Raw genomic sequence first — 20795 nt, 5'->3', positions numbered from 1 at the left:
TGGTGTATATTAGCATTGTTTATAGTTTTGTATATATGTGCATGAATCTTTTACTTTACACAATGATGATGGCTAAGGTCCTGTATTCGTCTTTTCACAGGCCCCTGACGAAGGGTCACATGACCTGACCCGAAATGCATTGGGCAGAGTTATAATGGATACATATTGATTACTCAACGATATTGATATATAAACTCTCGTTAATGAATTAAGAAAACTGAAAAATCAATAAAAACCAAAACTGATTGAAAAAATGGAGTCATGAACTTTTGTCAAAAAAAGTTAAATTAGGAGAAGAAACATTTAAAGTTTCTAGTCAAACTTCAGCGCACAGTTAGTGGAAGTTAGTCAACTTTCACATAATCCGCCTTCATAAAAGACACGAATAGGCATCGTGTAACAACGTGTAGCGCTAAACAAAAAATCACACATACCTTAAGGAAAACTTTTGAAATAAGAGTGTGCACAGAGACCAAAAAACTTTTTTACACTCATTAATTTCAGCATACTCGTCCTGCACCACCGCAGACCTAATACCACCAGACCAGCCCACCTGGAAAATGAAACAGCATACCGAATAAAGACTGGACTACCACACTCAACACACATCGGCACAAACACAGCAGCAACCTTCCCGAAGCCATCAACAAATTCAACTGGATCACCACCTGCGCTGAGACCCAAGCCCCGCTCAAGCACAGCTAAGCAGCACACGTTCCAGACCCCAAACAACTTGGTAGAAATGTTAGACTGAGGAATTCAGGGGGACGAAGCACCACTGTAAACAACTCTAGCAGTGATGGAGAATGATCCAAGACAACATAGACAGGAGCACCTTCAAAGCTGCCCTAAATATCCTTCCACAAACAGATACAGAACACAAATGTACCGCTATAGCAGACCACATCTGCACCAGCACCAACAGAAGCAAGGAGATCCTCACCATTGTGGAAGATTTCACTTTGCAGTGGACTAACAACACCATCACCTACTCACAGGACATCTGCAAAAAACCAATCTCTCCCAATTCTACTGCAGAAAGATTGAATTTGAATTTGAATTTAAAGGTATTTGTATAGCGCGCGTTTACCGGACGGTTTCATGGCGCTGTGGGGTAGCTCAATTCAAATTAAAGACTCCAGACTGGCTCAGGTTGAGAATGCTTGTGAGAATAAAAAAGTTTTCAGTTTCCCTCGGAATTCCATGTAGGATACTGAAGTACAGATAGAGAGGGGTAGGGAGTTCCAAAAGGACGGGGCGAAGACAGCAAACTTGCATCCTCCCGACCTCTTCCTCCTAAAGCGAGGAACCACCAGAAGAGAGAGGGCGGAGGATCGCAATTGTCTGCTTGGCGTGTAAGGGTGAATATGAGAAATCATCCAGTCCCAGCCAAGGCCTGAAAGGCGAGGCAGCCAAGTTTAAACAAAGCTCTCTCTTTGATTGGGAGCCAGTGGACAGAGCGAAGAACGGGGGTGATGTGGTGAGATCTAGGTAAACTGAAGACCAGGCGAGCCGCTTGGTTTTGCACCAGTTGGAGTCGGCGCAAAGCGTAGTTGGGAATGCCATTATATAATGCATTGCCATAATCTAATCGTGAAAGGACCATCGCCATTAGGATAAGTTTGAGGGCAGATACTGAAAAGAAACGTGAGATTTTACGAATGGTGCGCAAAACAAAAAAGCAGGCCGAAACCACCGTGCTCACGTGTGAGTGAAGAGTAAGATGTTGATTCAAAGTAATCCCCAAAGTTTTAACAGAGAAAGAAGGGAGAGGGGGGGAACCAAGCAGAAAAGGCCAGAAGGCAGAAGACCAAGGGTTGAGTTTACCACCAGTCAGGACAAGCTCGGTCTTGTCAGGGTTAAGTTTTAGATGATTGGTGTTCATCCAATCCCTGATGAATACCATCACTGACTGGAAGTTGGAAATAGAAAGAGAGGAATCAGATAAATTAAAAATAAGCTGGAGGTCATCAGCGTAATTAAACACTGTGACCTCCATCTGCTGTAACGCAAAAATAAGAGGAAAGATGTAAAGATTAAAAAGAAGGGGGGAGAGAGAAGAGCCCTGAGGGACACCACATTGTACCTTGTGAGCAGTAGAAGAAAAATCCGCCAGGTGAACAGCTTGGGTACGGTCGTTGAGAAACGATCTGACCCAAGACAGGGCGGAGCCCCCGACGCCTGCCGGCTCGACACGGGAAAGAAGGATGGTATGATCAACCGTGTCGAAGGCGGCAGAAAGATCGAGGAGAACCAGCGCCTGTGGGAGATTGGAGTCCAGACCCTCTCTAAGTGTATCCATAACGGATACCACCACCTTCTCGGTAGAATGCAGGGGGCGGAAACCAGCTTGAGAGGGGGCTAAGAACTTGCTAGTCTCAACAAAGGCACTGAAGATTTTAGTGACGTGCCGCTCGAGGACCTTCGCCAAGTAAGGGAGGAGGGAAATAGGGCGATAATTAGATAATACTGTGGAATCTGCCCCAGGCTTTTTCAAAATAGGGACGATCGTAGCTGACTTGTGCAAAGTGGGAACGATTCCCCTTCTTAAGGAGTCATTAAGAAAGGTCAGGGGAGGAAGAGGGCAAGTTTGAAAAATCTTACACATGATGTGGGCAGGGCAGACGTCCATCGGGGATCCAGATTTTACAGTGGGGAGAATAGAGAGGAGGGTCTCTTCAGATAGCAGTGTGAATTGATCAAGGTGACAAGTATTGGGTGGTGGAATGATGTCAACAAAAGCAGGGGAAGGAGGTGAAATATTGGACTGAGCGAGGAGCCTTGAGGAAATATTGGATTTGATGTCTGCAATTTTACTTATAAAGAAATCATTAAGGGAATCGCATAACCTCCATATACAGCAATTTCAACCCTCAAGGAGGCCAGACCTTGCAATATGTCTCCCAGGCTAATCCAAATAAACCATTAACCCCATCCACGGTCATGACGAGCTGGGCTCGTCATGGCGTAGCCTCCTCGCATGCTGATGACGAGCCCAGCTCGTCACGTAAAGTGCAGTTTTAAAAAACTCAGCACAGGAGCGGAATTGCGTTAGCGCGCATGCGGTTATGGCCATGTGGCCTGCCCAAACCACTGCTACCATGCAGACCATCCATCCGAGGCCTTACCGGACCCTCACCCCTAGCGAGGCTTCACCAAAGGACTTCAACTCATCAGTGCAGTACTCACACCAATCCTGAACAGCTTCGTTACATCAGCCACCTTTTCCAAAACATAGGCAGATGCCACAGTCCTCCCTTTGCTCAAAAAGCCTGTCACAGACCCATCGATGCTCGTCAACTACAGATCTACCTCATTACTGCCGTAACAGCTAAAGTCTGGGAGAAACTCATCAACAGACGCCTCACCGACCACCTCAACGAGAACCAACTTTGGCATAACAGTCCAGATTCAGACCCAACCACAGCACAGAAACAGCCCTAATTGCCATCACGATAACATACAAATGATCCTGTTTCAGAGCGCTGCAAGTTCAAACTGGGCTGCCTGACTCATAAATCTTTGGCCGGCATCGGTCCCTCCTTTATTTCTTCCCTCCTGCACCCTTACGCTCCCTCCAGGTACCTCCGTTCCTCTCATCTTGCGCTCCTTCAGACACCTCGTTTCAGGCGCAAAAAACACGGAGGTCTCAGATTCTCCTCTTTGGCACCTTCATTCTGGAACTCTCTTCCGTTGGAACTGAGACTCTCTCCCTCCTACCCTCACTTTAGGTCTCTCCTTAAAACTCACCTCTACCGTAGCATCTACACATAAGCTTTCCTCTCCTCGCCCTCTGCCTCTCACCGAATAAAGTGAACAGCGCCAAGAAACCGTCCGGTGTATGCTGCGCTTTATAAGTAATTTTTACATTTACATTTACATTTACATTTACATCCTGGACAGAGGAGAAGACACAGTGGCCCTCATTCTCCTGGACCTCTCTGCAGCTTTTGACAAGGCTTTATCAGAACACTTTGTCCCCCTTCAATGTGTACTAGAAAGGCAACACAGTCTTTAGGGAGGTTTGGAGAGAATGGGGGAGAAGGGTACTAATGTGTTGTCTAATAATGGGTGGGGTGAGGGAAAGGGGTGAATGAAGAACTAATAGAATGAGCAGAGAGGGAGAATAAAAGAGCCGTAGCAAAAGTGGTGAGTGGAGGCAAAAGGAGGCTGCTAATAGGGGATGGGGGCTGCAATGTCGTTATCTAGGATTAGCTCTGAGCTTTTGTTAGCACCACGGTTCTTTGTAGTGCCTAACTAATCCCAGATTGAGGTGACGGAACCAACACTTTGGTAATTAATGTATCACACCCAATGCCCTTGTCAACTAATTTGTGGTTCCTCAAAACGACCTCCACAGGAGATATAAACGACTTGACAAAGAGCACCTTTCAATTAATTTCAAAGAACCCTGTGAAAAACAGTGACCTGATGGTTGTAGACCTTTGGTAAATGCTACAGGAAGGCCCTAGCTCTTTATCTTTTATCTACATAATCTATGTGGGTTTGTGAGATCTTTGCAATCTGAGAGGCAAGAAGCAGAGTAAAAGACAGGGTATGAAACAGTGCTTTGGTACAACATAGCTGCACGCCCGCTCCTATGTACACACAGAAAGCAAATGCTCTCTACCGGCCGTCCCTAATATTGGTACTGAAACAGACACCTAAGAAGCTGTGGAAAAGACAAGACGACCATCAATGTCCAGAGAACCTCCCCTCACCCGCCCGTTTTGCCATTTACAGAGCAAAGTTAAGGATAGCCCATGATAACTACCTGTAACTGTTGTTGATATTCTATTTCCCCAGTGGCAACTTCAATCAAGGAAACATGAAGGTACAAGGAAGTAAAGCAGTTCAAGAAGCTCACAACAGTGAACCCCATTGTTGGTACAATACAGAAAACAACACTAAATTAATCAGGCAATTTTCAGCGCTAGGGAGGGAAAAGCAGTAATTTAGGCTTTTGTACAAGAGTCATGAAGACAAAATAAAGGGTTAACCCCTAAGGAGATTGTAAGTCAGTAGGTCAAAGGATATAATCAAAGATAAATACCTAAGTCAAGAGAAGTCCTCTCAGCAGGTCTGGCGTCCTTCAAGAATTAAGAAATTGTGAAGACATTTCTCTTTTGATGATCCAGTTTTTTTAATGAAGAGTCTTTTTGATGACTCTGTTTTCCCCTCTTCTGAGCCCTGCCCACCATGCATGGAATGGTGAATTGGGCATCTATGCCCCTCCCTAGTAGGGGCGGAAAAACGTATTGTGATGGAGTATGGAAATGGGAAACGGCCACCACCCGCCATATCAAACCTGAGGCTCTGGCAAAACTGGCCCGATAACAACTGCTTGCAGACCCCCAAAACGGTCTGACCTGACACTTCAGCCATCCACGTCACCCTCCATGATCCTACTTGCGAGTCCTGCCAATGAAATTGGGTAAGTCATGAGTGGTGGAAGGGAGGCAGTGCTTATTAGGACAAGTGTAAGAGAGTAGCATCCTAACTGTTGGTAGAAGGTTGGAGCTGAGCATCTAATTTGAGGTGAACATGCAGAGGTCCAGAGATAGGCACTCCATCCTCAGTTTTATCACAATTGAGTTTGAGCCAATGAACGTCCATTCACTCTAACTCCAACAAAGTTCCACCGACTTGAAAAACAGGACACAATCTCCACACTGACATCAAGAGGCGCAGAAAGAGAACAATCAACTGTGTATACCACAACAAAAAAGACAGTGGGACCTTCGGAGTATGCTCAAAAAGTAATGCGCTGAGCCATCTCATTTCCCATACTTTCATAGAACATTCCTTGATTATTATTTTTGCATTTCCAAAAGACGAGCAAGCAGATTCCACACTCTAGGTCTTCCCTGCAACAAACAACGGGACAGTGATTGTAAGTGTAAGTGATACTGCAAATACGAGAAACACAGTTCAGTTCCCTCTTGAGAATTATATGACACAGCAAGAGTCTGATAGTAAAGCCTGGTGCAATTGATGTATCTGGAAAGTTGTGCACTGGCTTGTGTTTTCTTAAGCACGCTTTACCAGAGACAATCCTGAGAGGATTACCACATCCCATGGTTTTAAGTGGGCAGGGTCCTGCTGGTGCTCAGCACCGGCAGTTCTTAAGAGCCGTGCTGAGACGGTTCCCTATCGGGCTCTCCATTTTTACCCTCACCGTCAGGGTGAAAAAAATGCTTAACTCTGCAGCAGTACCACCCTTCGCTGCCATTGATGTAACTTCAAAGAGGCTCCTTGTAGTTCTTTCACAGCCTCATCATTTCAGAACTGAAGCATTTTCAATATTATATACAACAAAGCCATAGATGTTGCTTATTTATTTTATGCAACTAACAACCATTGACAAAGCCAATAGTCCGGTCTTGTAGTTATATTGTTACTTGATGTATCATGACAGAAACAGCAGAATACCAGTCGGTCTGCACACTATGCTAAGTACATATTTTTAACTTAGGTGTTTTTAAGCCACGCCCTTAATTACATCGCACGCCCTTTTGAGAGACCCCTCAGTTTTTTCATCCCACTTAAATACCCTCCACAGCCTAAATTTCATACAGCAGAGCTCAGGAACACATGCAGAGTGCCACAAGAGATGAAGGGACGAAGACTGGAGACAGCACGCTGTCGAGTTGGCGCTCAATTCTAGGCAAAAAGCGTGCTTCTCACAGGGTTGTTCTACATCTGCCTCTGAGATCAAGGCTAATCAGCCATTTCTCTCTGGGTGGGACTCGGCTGGGCAAGTAGTGGCCACAGTTCCACCCAGTCTCTGCTGGCGGAAAGAGCGGCCCGTCACAGGTTCCGCCTCAGTGAGGTACACTTGAGGGACGGGTAAAATGGCTGCAGAGCGTGTGCGTAGTGTCACTTGGGAACATGTGAAATTAAAAGGAGTGAACAGTGACTGCCACGGTTCTTGTAAGGAGCCAACGTGGAGGAGGCCCGCTGCTCAGGCAACTTATGTGCCACATGTACCATCACTTCCGGTCAGTGCAACCCCAATTTCCTACGTACATTGCGCCCATTATCATTGCTGGATGGTAAAGGCAAGTTGAATAAAGGGCAACAAGGTGCCTCCAGTGCAATAAACGAATGCTTGACTGTCCATTCACTGCAATGGAAGAACGTTTATGTTTTGGTAATGAAGTCTAGGTGATGAAACTAAAGGAATTTGTATGAGGAATACACCAACCACTTCCTTCCTGCCTAGATCTCCTTTTACTAAAAGAATATAAACTTAATGGTTCTTATATAAATGCACTTTTGCTGAGGCGCATGTCAACGCGGTCCTCTCGGAACATCTACTTCATACTGATGTCCTCGATATGACGCAGAATGGGTTTCGGGCCGGTCATAGCACGGAGACGGCTCTACTGTATATGGTGGAGCATCTTCGCTCCGTGCTTGATGCGGGGCAAACGGCGGCGCTGGTGCTATTAGATCTGAGCGCCGCCTTTGACACCGTATCGCACCCGATCCTTCTGCGTCGTCTAGAGGAGGTTGGTGTCACCGGCATCGCTCTCCAATGGTTCCGGTCCTTTTTAGCCAATCGGGCCTTTAGCGTGACCGCCCCGCCGTATCAGTCCAAATACCATCCGCTGGGCCTGGGGGTTCCCCATGGCTCCTCGCTGAGTCCTACGTTGTTTAATCTATACGTAAGTCCGCTAGCTGAGGTTGTCAGGCAATGGAGTATGACAATGGTGTCATACGCCGATGATACCCAGCTAGCGGTCACGATCAGCGGGGATGCCGATGTGGATGCCCCCAGATTCCAACAAGGTCTGCGGGCGGTCGCCGGCTGGATGACGTCCAACTGTCTCCAGCTGAACGCTAGTAAGACCGAGGTCATGATTTTTGGCAAACAACCGGAACTTTGGGGAGAGAGATGGTGGCCAGGGGATTTGGGTCTTACACCCACCCCAGTCTCCGAGCTTAAAAACCTCGGGGTCTGGTTGGACCCTTCCCTTAAGTTTGCTTGTCACACCAAACGTACGGCGGCCTGTTGTTTCGGCATCCTACGCGGGCTTCGTCCTGTGCTCAAGTTTTTTGATGCCTCTACTAGGCAACTCGTGATCCAAGCCACTGTCATCTCTAGGCTGGATTACGCGAGCTCCTTACTAGTAGGCCTGAACCAGGCAGAGATTGGACGCCTGCAGCGGATCCAGAATGCCGCAGCAAGATCGGTGGTTGGACTACCTAGATCGTGCCCCACTTATAGTACCCTGCGCTCGTTGCACTGGCTCCCGGTGGCGCAGCGGATTCGGATTAAGGTCCTCTGTGTCGCCTATCAAATTCTTAAGGGGTCTCCAGCTACGATTCTTTCTAAACTCCTGGTTCACTACATCCCAGCCCGAGCTTTAAGATCTGCTGATCTAGAACTGGCTGTTGTCCCTCGCTTTAAGCGGAGTAGGGCGGGCGGACGCTCCTTTCAAGTCCGTGCGGCGGTGCTCTGGAACTCCCTTCCCCCGGCGATTCGAGCGCTCAGGGATCTGCTTTCCTTTCGCCGTGCGGTGAAAACCTTCTTATTTCCTTAGTTTAAAAATTGTTCTGATTTATTGTTTCGTTGTGTTGTGCTGCTACCTTGTCGGGCGCCAGGACGCTCCTTTGCTGGAGCATCTGTGCACCTAATAAAAACGCATAACATAACATAACATAACTTTTCACCATTATGTCAAGAAGCGAACATTCAATTAGACTTACCTGTGGAAAAGATGAGCACTGTATTATCCCAGAGTTCATGCTTTTTTAAAGCTGCAGTAACATTTCCCACAGCTTCATCCATGAGGGCAACCATCCCAGCATAATGCCGTCTGTTTTCATCTTTGATAAAACTGTACGGTTTCATGTACTCCTCCGGGACTTGAAGAGGTGAGTGGACAGCTTGTAATGCCAGGTAGAGAAAAAGAGGCTGAAAAACGTGCAAAGCGTTTATGCATGTGAGTAAGTCAAGGAGCATAGTTTCCAACGGTTATTTCAAAACTTTATGACTAGCTACCCTATGTGCACACCCACATACACCTGTGCACTTTATGCCAAAATAATTAATCAATTCGTGACTGGAGAGCAATCAATTTAGTTAAAAGCTTGCTATCTCCTAATAGGTTTTAACTTCTCCTTGGTCAATCATTTTCATTTGTGTCCGTACATTACTTTTTGTTGTCTTATTTGCTGTGTCAAAATTATGTTTAGCTGAAAGCAAATGAATGGTATTTAAGAATAGCAAGTGAACTAACATAACCAAAAATTACTGGGAACTGCTTTTGTTTTAATTTCTGATGTCAGGGCGTTATACTGACAATCAGCATGACACTTCAACTTAATATGTGGATTGTCAGCAAAACAAAAGAGGTTGTTCTTTTAAAGAAAACAAGCAGTACCAAAGCCAAAAGGTCTCACCTTGTTGACCTATTGGTGTTGCCAATGCTGGTGCTTGTGCAAAAAGAAAAAAAGAACAAGCATTTGCAATGCGATAGGTCTTTCATTTTCAAGACTTAAAGCTATTGGCTTTGTCGACAGAAAACTGTGCGCCGTGCTGAAATATAACTACTTCTATAACCATTGGGGTTAACCCAGTATCCCTTATGAACCTGGGCAGCAAATCAATATTATCAACAGTTGGTTCTTACGGGTGCAACGTATTTCTTTCACTAGCTCAGTAATATCTGTAACATTCAATTGACACTTTACCAAATAAAGGTATTTCAACTAAAGATTCTTCCTAAAAAACACTTTCTTAAAAAACAGAATCCAAACCATCTATATCTTCATGTAACGTTTTATGAATTGTATTCATTCATGTATGCTTCAAATATTCATCATTTACAAAGGCTGAAAGGTGAACAATCAGTGTAATTCATGACATTTAGAAAGAAAGTGTTTTTTAGGAAGAATCTTTAGTTGAAATACCTTTATTTGGTAAAGTGTCAATTGAATGTTACAGATATTACTGAGATAGTGAAAGAAATACGTTGCACCCGTATGAACCAACTGTTGATAATATTGATGTGCTGAAATATAAAGCACAGAGCCCATGTTGGAAAGATGAAAGCGGGCGCCATGTTGAAACAAAGCACGGCACCTGCGTACATAAAAGTTACACGCATGACGGCCCGTGATGCGGGCGCTATGGTAATAAAAATTTTGTAAAAAAAGGAACATGATCTCAGTCTTTCAATGCACAGAACCCCCACCATGTGTTCCTGCACGGTGGGCTATGTGTGAGAGCTGCAGGTATGTTGTAGGAGCAAGAACAAAAAAAAAACAAGAGGAGGCATAAGACTGAACCTCTTTTCTGTAAATGAGAGGTAAATACCAAAGGTGCTTGCTAGCCTCACTTCTGCACTGCCCCCATTTCCACATAAGTACTAACTCGATTTCCTTGAGCACGTTAAACTACGCTGTTGTCGGATGAAACGCTACGGCATGACATGAGAGGTTTATATATATGCAAACAATCTTTCAACCTGTACCGAAAGCTGTCATTTTACTATCAAATTACTAATTTAGTGAAAACAGACCTTCAACTTGACAACTGCTTTTCCATGTCTTTGTGTTTTGGAGTGGCAAGATTTGGCTGTAGAAAAGGACCTGAACTTTCCCCTCCTCTACCTTACAACATGGATGGTTATATCACTGCTGTGGTTTTTACTAGACATCAAAGTCGAGTCCAACTTCATTATTTTAATTTAATGAATAATGAGGCTAAGTGGTGCATTGGAGTAATTATGGAAATAACTGAAGTATTTTGTGATATGCGCTCAAATTTCACAGGCGTTCCGTGCTTGTTAATAAAAAGCAATCACAGGAGAGCGTGTCCTGCCTGCAGTAGCAGGCAATTACTGAAATAACTGAATTGTTTGGTCAGTTGCGCTCAAATTTCACAGGTTTGCAGCGCTGGTTAAAAGAAAATGCAGTTGCGGGACAGCGTGTTCTGCATGCAGCAGGCAGGAGAAAGTCATTTCAGAAAATAGTGCTCACAGACTGTAATTAAAACATCCAGAGTAACAAGACATGTAACGGGCAGTCCTCATGGGAGGATACAGCAGGAGAGAAGGAGGTACTAAGGAGGGACTACTAAGCATATTGACCAATCAAAAGCCACCATTTACAAATGACAGTAACAGGAGGCAATTGAAAAGATGGGCTGAAAATGAGCGGAGCTTAAAGTACATACCTGAATACAGCATGTCTCAAAGAGACAGCGCAAGCAATAGCTAGGATTAGATATGCAAAATTATGTATGAGCATGCATGTGTCACCACACCTGCAAGCATAATGAAACAAGTGCCATTTTCTCTTTTTTCTTAATTTACCAATCGTTAAGACAATGGAAGCCACTTGGATTAGTAAATTTAAAAAATTGAAATGTTTTAGCATAAACGCATTTTTGGAGTGCGGAGCAGTGGTAGTCAAATAGACCTCCTAAAAAAACAAATAAATAGCAAAAACATTTTTTAGGATGAAACAGAAAAGTGGATGGGGAAGCCACAGGGGAGTGGCAGGAGAGGTGAAGCAATGCGAAGTGATCAAAAGGGGTGACGCAACAGGGATTGGGATGGATGTGGAAGCCCGGGGAGTGGTGGGAAGCGGGTGGGGACACAATAGGGAATGGATGAGAGAAGGAAGCAATAGAGAGTGGGAGGTGGATCTGTAGCAATGGAGAGTGGGAGGAGGTGCTGAAGTAATGGAGAGTGGACAGGAGGGGGTGAAGCAACAGGGAGTGGGTTGGGTATTGATGAAGCAATGGAGGGTATGAGGAAGTGGGAAAGCATGGGGAGTGGCTGAGAGGGAAAGCAACTTGGATGGCAGGAGGCGGCAACGGAGACTGGATGGGGTAACCAACAGGGGGTGGATGGGTGGGGGCAAGCAAAGAAGAGTGGGGGGAGGAGGGAGCAATGGGAAGCTAAGCAACTGCAAGGGGCAGAGGAAATTAAAGAAAAACAAAGGAGAGGGACAGCACATGATGATACCAAGATTGAGCTTGGGGGGACTTTGACAGGAGAGAAGCAAATGAGAGGGAGAGAAAGAGATCGAGAGCACAGCATGAAGAAGAGATCTCGAAAACACATAATTCTCATGGATTGCTTAACAAAAAAGAAAAAAGTAGTCCCTAAAAGTAAGCAGTGGAAGAAGTGAGTTAGACAAACAAAAGGATGGTAAAAATGCCATGCTTGCAGGGACGGACAAAAACACAAGAAGAAGGTAGCAAGCTGTGCGAAGTTGGCCTGATATGTAGTGCTCACTATTCTAGTGATCACTGTGTATCATTCCAAACGACCCTTATTGATGATTGGTTGTAAGTCAACCTTTAGACCAGCTATCCTAGTAGCATGGACAAGAGCAATCTTTAGGCTAAACTCTAGAGGGCGTGGTAAGCCAGCTGTTATACCATCACATATACCTCTTGAACACCAAGTGAAAGGACACCACACAAGTTGTTCTGAAAAGAAAAGTATATTTATTTAGAACACAACAGCCCTGGACTCTTTATGAGGACAGGGCTCTAAGCACAATACAAAGCTCTTAAAGAAATTCTGAAAGTCGCACAATTTACACAAATGCCCGAGGGGCACGAAAAACAATATACTCTAAAAGTGGAATGCAAAATACTAGCAGGTAAGTAACTAGTCTCAAAGGCTTTAGGATCGCTAGGACTGGACTACTGAACCTTCAGATTACGAGCAGGAGGCCTAGGGAGATCGGGTGCAGAGTGTGCACTCTCACGCGGGATGCGGGACAAAGTCTATGGATGCTAGATTTTGTAAAGTTAGTGTTATCGGACGAATCCGACTAGGTAGAGCTGAAACGAAAAAGGATCTGGACACTTAGATAGTTAAGCTATGCTGGAGCACCGAAATGCTCAGGTTACCTAGCCCAGGGGCTGCGGCTGCATAGGGCTGAAAAGACGTCGGGAATCCTCGTTGCAGTCTATGGAGCCTGAAAGAAGAAGTTGCTGGCAGGCGACCAGTGATGAAGTTCGATGTGATCCAAGCCTGGATCGGTGATGGAGGATACCTGTAAGCAGAGGGGACCAAGTTCTGAATCACTAGCCAGTGATTAGATGGGCACCAGGATGGCACCAGACAAAGTCACCTCGACCAGGTGAGTGGGCGACGCTGGGCTCTGCAGTCTCTCGGACCAGGAGGCGTTGTTGGCAACCAGAATGGAGGTGCGAGCTGTCCCACAAAGATATCTGCTGTCGACGTCGCTGGACCCAGGATTGGGGCAACAACTCTTGGCATATGCAAGCCCACGCGGGGACTCAAAATGGCGTCTGGAGTGGACCAGGAGGGTCCGGGGTGCTCCTCTGTTGGAGGGGAGCAAGGGCCAGTCTGGAGCAACCAGACCAGCGATGTAGATGTCGTCGTTCGTCGTCAAGAGGGCTACAAGTCAGCAGGCAAGTGGCTCGACAACGCGGTGAGCAGCAAAGAGCAGAAGGGCCCCACGCAGATCTCGTGGATGCTGGGGGGCTGGACTTCGGTGCTGGAGCTGCTCAGGGTTAGGGCTTCTCAAACCCCAAAGCACTCACTCGAGGATCCCTCGGCGGTCGTGCTGGATAAGCGTCGTGCAGTTCTGAAGATGGGCGGTCCCTTGAGGCCTCGTCACACCGACGGATCTCAGCTGGGCTGATGATGTAGGTAGAGGTCAGAGGTGCCAGGGAAGCTGGGTCTCGTCGGGCTGGTCAGTCGGATTCCGGAGGAAGGACTTGCAGCAAACCGCAGTGTTCTTAGTTGGTGCCCGCAGATGCAGGGTGACTACTCCTTAGTCACAAGGGAGAAATCTTGAGAAGAAGTCTTGAGTTCCTTTCGTAGAAAGTAGTTTCAGGATTCCAAGATGATCTAATTTGGAAGGGTCCCCGCTCCCACCTTTATACTAAAGCAAGGGGCTGGTACGGGACTAGGTCCTGCCCATGGGTGGGACCAGGAAGGGGGGTGGTTACACCCCTCTCCCATGCCGGACATTCCCCAGCTCAGGGGCTGGTGTGCCCCTGGAACCGGTTCAAACTGGCAGATGCACAGTGAGCACCGGGGTGCCACTTGCAGTCACCTTCCTATTCAGCCCTGCCTACCTAGGATACACAAAACCCTGTCTGGGATGGTGCTAGCACCGCCCCTGACAGGAACCCCCCCCCCCCCCCCCCCCCCCCCCCCCATGGACTGCAAGAAAATAAACAAAATATAATCTTTTCAATGCGTAAAAATGACACAAACACACACATGAATGAAAGGCCAGGGCCACTATGATAAGTGTTCTGGACTTCATTCCAACCCATCATTCTTTTGCCCACCATGCCACCTCGGTTTGAAGACAGCTATTTACAAATCAGTCATAACCCTGCTCCAAAAGAAACAGTCCAGCCGGAATTGTCAGGTGCTCCCGGGATAGGAGCACCAGCATCCCAAAAACAATTTCACACTGATAGGGGTTCTTCAGTCTGGTGTAGCCTGGTTCCAGTTGCACAGTGAGCATGGGACACATGTCTTAGCATACCTTTGCCACTTAGAGCAGTACATCAGATATCCAAAATGTGATGACATGAATGCTGGCAATTTGACTTACACCTGCCGATCACTCAGCGTAGCATTCCAACCGGTCGGTCTTTTGTCTACCATGCCACCTCAGTTTAGACCCCAACACATGCCAATCAGTCTGGACCCTGTTCCAATAGGAACAGTCCAGTCCGCATTTCCACGCTATATCTTCCTAGAATCGGAACACAAGCAACCCAAGAGGGTTTCGATCAGATGGGGGCTCTTCAGTTGGGTATAGCTTGGTTCTAGTGGCACAGTGAGCATGGCCCTATTTAGAGGACATAGTCAACTAATGCAAATAGATTTGACAGGTGCAATGTTGCTCTAGTGGACATAGGCTTTCTAAGTTCATTTCATTTCCATGTAAATCATCAGCAAGCATAACAAATATCACTGATCCAATTGCAGAGTCTACATTTTTTTAAATGAGAAAAAGATGGTAAGGGAAGTTCTGTACCTTTGCAGGCTGGTGGTTAGCGATTAGATCAATGGCTCTTTCTGTGAATATATTCGTAGAGTACATATTCTCAAAACCGGTCGCAATTTGTTCTCCATCTCGAAAATCAAGAGCACATAGTGTTACATTTAGTTTCGCAATGTGGTAGCAACGCTGATGGGTATAGTAATCTTCCGATCCTGTAAGATAGCCTGCAGCAGAGAGATGTACACAAAAAAAAATCAGACAAGAGTCCTGCCAGCATGCAAAGTGTATTCCTAATGTATTCTCCATGATGTACAATAGTGCACAATATTACAAGACATCGAATCATTTGGTGGAAACTGAAATACAATGTTAAGTTTCAGAAAGTACTGAGACAGAATTTGAGTCACCCAAAGTGTTACACGGAAATGTTAAGAACCTGAGGATGTTAAGAGCCTGAGGAATGAGGAATGCAAAAATGTGAAAGGACAGACATACCACCAGAAAAAAGGTACCCAGTGAGGTTTTATTGTACATGAAGAGAGGAGTAACAATGGACATGTATGAGGGGTGCCGAGACTTGGTTCTGGTGGTACACATCCATGACAGATGTTTAGGTTAACCACAGACAATGTGAAGGAGTTTGATTTAGATTCATGGTATGGAGATTATCGCATATAGATATCCTGAAAATGTAACACAGATCCAATATTCCTTCAAAACTCTAGGAGTTATTTGAACTGGCATCATCAAAAGTCACTGAGGAACAAGGTAGCCTGAAGCACCTCACAGTTGGTTACTTGTTGACTGCTCACTCACTCAAAATAACTTTATTTGGTTTAAAAAACCATTAAAGTTAGACAAACATACATCTCACTTTAAAATATTCATAGCATATTTGTGCAACAGCTTAAATAAAATCAATATAAACAAACATTTCAAAGCATTCAAACAATTAAATGAAGGATATAAATCTTAATGGCAAATACTTGGTGCAACAGTTCACGCTGTGAATCCCAAAATTCCATTGATATATCAAAATTGTTATTTAAGGAAAAAAAAAAGTTACAACATTCACGATCTTTTATTGTGACTTGTAACGTTTTGTAATGGCGATTGCAACTTTAATAAAATTAGTCATAGCAGTGCAAATATCAAGGGTGGCCAAAGAGTGCAAGACATTAAAACATTCAATATAAGTATAAGGCCGGGTTTCCCTCAAAAGTGGGGCTAGGAATTTTCCCCTTGGCTCTTTGTAGAGGGGGCAGAACAACATAAAGTGCATGGTGCTTTGAGCTGCCAAATTGTCACACGGGCAAGGTGTGAGTTTATTGACCCAACCGGATTGTTTTGGGAATGCCACTAAAAAGTGCAAAGAGCGCAAACAAAATCTGGTTAAAAGAAATCGGATATGGGCATTGGTGGAAAAAGTAGGATAAAATTGCTATTGTGCAGGGAACAGACAGAATAGACCTGACACCTCACCTTGCGAGCGGCGCTCGGTTACCCTAGAATAGTGCGCCTCTTTTATAAGACTTTCACATTTGTGTGGGTACTAGCAGGGTTGTCATAGTAGTGCCCCAAACCTATGTCATGGAGTTTAACTTCCACAAATCGGAGCCAGTGGATCGACACGGCACTATCTAGGTTAATACTGTCCTTAATGACGTCCCTTGTAAACATTAATTCCTCAGACAGCCACATTTTTGCCCATAAAAACAGGAGGGGCAATATCTATCTGATCCTCTAAAAATTCAAGCCCCAACTCACAATGGCAGAACAAAGAGGGGGCATTGTTTGGGGTCATCAGTAGTCTTTCAATTAACACTGCATACGTAATGTTACCATCCTACTGTGTGTCAGGAGGCTAGGATTCTTGAAGTCAATTCTTTTACTGTCTCTCATTGCAGATTTGGAAAGGTGAAAAGTAATTCCAGTAGCAGTGGACAGGAGTGGCTGAATAACAGGGGACAGCAGCGAGGGAACACCAAGCTGATGAACCGTAAAGGAAAAATGCGACCCAGGAAGAGAATACTCCTTCTGTGGCAGTAATACTGCATCGGAGACGTCTCGGAAACCAGGAGTGTGGGAGAGGCTAAGCAGAAATCTGTGACGGAACGTGAAGAGCGTTCCATTCACAGACTTCCCCTTTTATCTGCACTTGGTGCCGCCCCACCCGCCGACCTCCGTTGGGGAGCGGGGCGCACTTGACAGTACACTCTCCCCAGAAACCCCTCTACAGGCTTTGGTCTGTTAGGATAACGTTTGTGGAACAACCGCAAAAGCCTAGGGGCATGAACATGAATAGGAGGTTCCCAAGTCCATTCCTCAGACCCATACCTTTTCCAATTTATCAGATACTGCAGCCTGCTTCTCACTCTACGGGAGTCTACAATACATTCCAATTCGTATTTAGGCTCGCCCTTAATCAATACAGGGGGGAGGTAGCACAGGGACCACAGTCCCAGTAACCATAGGCCTCAGTTGAGAAACACGAAAGACAGAATGGATTTTCAAAGAAGCAGGTAAGTGTAATTTCATGGCAACAGGGTTCACCACTTTGGAGATGGCATACGGACCAATAAAACGAGGTTTGAACTTTGTTTCTTTTTTTTTATCCTCATTTTGCGATTATATGTGTAAGGAGTTTCAGGAGTCTGTTGTTCCTACATTCTGTGCCGTCACTGCCCCATGTTTATCGTACTTGTTTGGAGAGTATCCCTTTAGGTGTCGTTTCCAAACATGATTCTCCTTTATCCTTTATCATAGTCAATAATTCTGTTATGGTGGTGGGGGGGGGGGCAGCTAGCCTTCCTGGCTACTCAGCCGGAATGATTTCCGCCTGAATTATTGCCATCGCTTTAATCATTGGATTTAGTTTCCGGATCCATACAAAAAGGTGTTAGTTGACTGTTTGGAAATACTGTTCCTATATTTCCCAGAAGTTTGAATTTTTGCTAGATTTCCCTTTCCTATCAAGTTTGTTAATTTTTAATATGGAGTTTAGCCAGTTCGCGTGTAAAGGAGGTGCTGGTTTAACCCCTTTTATGCAAATCTCTCTCCTTGCTAGCAGTATCAACACAAACAGAAGCCTTTCCTGTTTTTTAGTCAACTTACTCATACCCGAGTCATTAGTAAAATAAATCCCAAAAATAATGAGAATTATACTTACATCTATTTGATTTCCCAATACCATGCTTATCGTCTTACCAACTTCATGCCAGAAGGGAATGAGTGAAGGGCATTTCTGGAACATGTGGATATCATCCGCCTTCTCCATTCCACATTTGGGGCAGGATTCTATGTTTGCTCCTTTAAATTTTGATAGTCTTTTTGGGGTCCAGTATGCCCTGTGGATTGTGAACAAGTGATTCCTTTTCAAGGTGGCTGGTTTTATGGTGGACCAGCATTTTTCTAGAGATTTTTGCCAGATAGTTTGTAGGTCTAATTCGGGCATATCTTTCCACCATGTTGTTTCAGGGACTAGACAGTCTTCCTCTCCGGCCACAATAAGAGCCCAATACCATCTAGATATTTCCTTTTTAATTGGTGTGGCTTTTATCATTTCCTTCTCTAGGTCTTTGTTACCTACTTTTTTTCCGTTAGGGATTTGGCCCTGCTGGTCAGTTGATAATATTTAAATTTAGATAAGGTTAATTTGGTGATTGAGGATATTTGGTCCCATGTGATTATGGAATTTTCTACCAGCAGTTGTCCCTAGCTTTCGATTCTTGCTGCTTTTAGTGGTAGGGCCAAAGAGTCTTTTAAACAGTCTGGAGTGCCTGGAGAGTCCCATATCGAAGCCATAGTGCTGTAGTATGGTATATTTACTGTGTTTGATTTGAAACCATCGTTTTGCAGCACTGTATAAAATCTTTAGTTTTATCTTTTTAAAGAATTTTGGATGGCCAAACTTAAATAAAAAATGGTCTCTTTTGCCTGTCATGTTCTGTAGGAAATCTGGGTAGGATTGGTACTTCCTTAATAAAGGTCTCATGTTCTTAAATTGGAATACCCTATAATATTTGAATAAATCAGGGCTAGCTGTTCCTCCTTGCTCTTTCTCCTTCCTTAGTTTACTCCATGCAATTCTTGTACTCTTAGATGACCAAATGAAGCTGGCTAGTTCTCCCTGGATTTTCTTTAATGCGTCTTTCTTGAATTCCAGAGGTATGGTGTTAAAAAGGTATGTGAATTTGGGTATGATTGACATTTTTATTATATTAGATCTTCCCAGGAAGCTTAAGGATAACCCGTCCCAGACTTTGAGTAGTCTCCTCGTTTCTTCGAGAACTCGGTTCAGATTCAATTGGGGGATTTTTTCTAGCTCTTTAACCAGGTTAATCCCCAGATATTTTATTTTATCTCTGGTATATGGGGTTTTGGGGTGCGTATGCCAGCTCATAGCCTCAGTTTTCACTTGGTTTGTTACGTAGCCTGATACGTTACCAAAATTAATTATTGTGTCCTCTATTGCATCAGTGGAGTTTTCAAAGTTATCTGTGAATACCATCAAATCATCCGCATATAGTGCCACTTTTTTGACCAATTTTGATGGATAAAGGGTGTTATTGAGGCATGATTTCTAAGGGAACATGCAAGTGGCTCAATATAAAGATTGAAAAGTAGCGGAGATAGTGGACACCCTTGTCTTGTGCCTCTTTGTATTTCAATATTACTGGTGAGGCTTCCGTTAACTAGTATTTTTGCTCTTGTTTTTTTTGTATATTTCCCCTACCATGTGGCCAAAGCTTTCCCCTAGATTGTATTTATTGATGGTTTTGTTTAGAAAGGTCCAATTGACTCTGTCGAAAGCTTTGGCTGCATCAAACGTAATTATGGTTAGAGGAATTTTTTCGCAGTTGGCTATGTCTATTGTTGCGAACAGTTCGTGTGTTATCTCATGTATTTGTCTTCCTTTTATGAAGCCCTTCTGGTCAGGGTTGATCAGTCTTGATATTACTGTGGCTAACCTCTTTGCTATGACTTGCATGAAGATTTTGTAGTCACAGTTTAGCAGTGAAATAGGTCTGTAGGACTCACAGAGTTTAGGGTTTTTCCCAGATTTTAAAATGATGCTGATCGTCGCATCGTTCCAAGAGTCGGGAATTCTTTCCTGGTCTATGTAGATTGTATTTATCAGTTCTGTTAGTTGAGCAACCACTGTTTCCTTCAGTGCTAAATAGAATTTGTTAGGTAGTGCACCAGGGCCAGCAGCTTTCCCTCTTTTCTAATCTTTTATGGCGGCTCTCACTTCTTCGGGTTTGATTTCGCTATTTAGCTCTTTCTTCTCCTCCTCGGTTAGTGATGGGAGTGGTACGGAGTCCAGATAATTTCTAATCTGTTCTTCGGTTGGGTTTATGTCTTCTTCATATAGGTTAGAGAAAAAAATTGTGAACTCCTGCATTATTACGGAGTCGTCAGAACTTGGTGTCATTTGGTTATGATTCTGAATGCAAGATATTTTATTTCTTGTTTGATCTGTTTTAGTTCTCCACGCCAGCATTTTTCAGCACCCTTCCCCATATTCGTGGTTTGACAGTTTGCTTGCTTCTCACTTTTTTTTCTCACTATATTCTCCAGGTAGTCGGTCAGTTTCTCTTTAAGCATTTGGTTATTTTTTTCTAATGTTTCCTTTGGTTCTGAGGAGCTTCCTACCGCTATTTGTGCCTCCATTAGTTTAATATCATTCTCCATAATTCTAATTTCCTGTTTCTTGATTTTAGATTTGTGGGCTCCCAAATGTAATAACTTCCCCCTAGCAACAGCCTTATAGTCGTCACATGTGATTTGTTTTGACGTGCCAACTTGGTTATCCTCAAAAGAAA

General features: G+C 44.5%; 1 protein-coding gene across 1 annotated transcript in view; it reads right to left on the bottom strand.

Moving 5' to 3' along the window:
* The window catches only part of ARSB (arylsulfatase B), a 268316-nt gene that overhangs the window by 170168 nt on the left and 77353 nt on the right, over positions 1-20795 (bottom strand). The window contains exons 3-4 of the mRNA XM_086960741.1: positions 15004-15194; positions 8716-8923 (exon numbers count right to left, since the gene is read on the bottom strand). Of these exons, the coding sequence (XP_086816867.1) occupies positions 8716-8923; positions 15004-15194 (399 nt within the window). The remainder of the gene's footprint in view (positions 1-8715; positions 8924-15003; positions 15195-20795) is intronic.

This window comes from Lissotriton vulgaris, chromosome 3_1 (genome assembly GCF_964263255.1).
Source record: "Lissotriton vulgaris chromosome 3_1, aLisVul1.2, whole genome shotgun sequence".
NCBI lineage: Eukaryota > Metazoa > Chordata > Amphibia > Caudata > Salamandridae > Lissotriton > Lissotriton vulgaris.
This window is presented reverse-complemented; position numbering and strand designations above follow the sequence as displayed.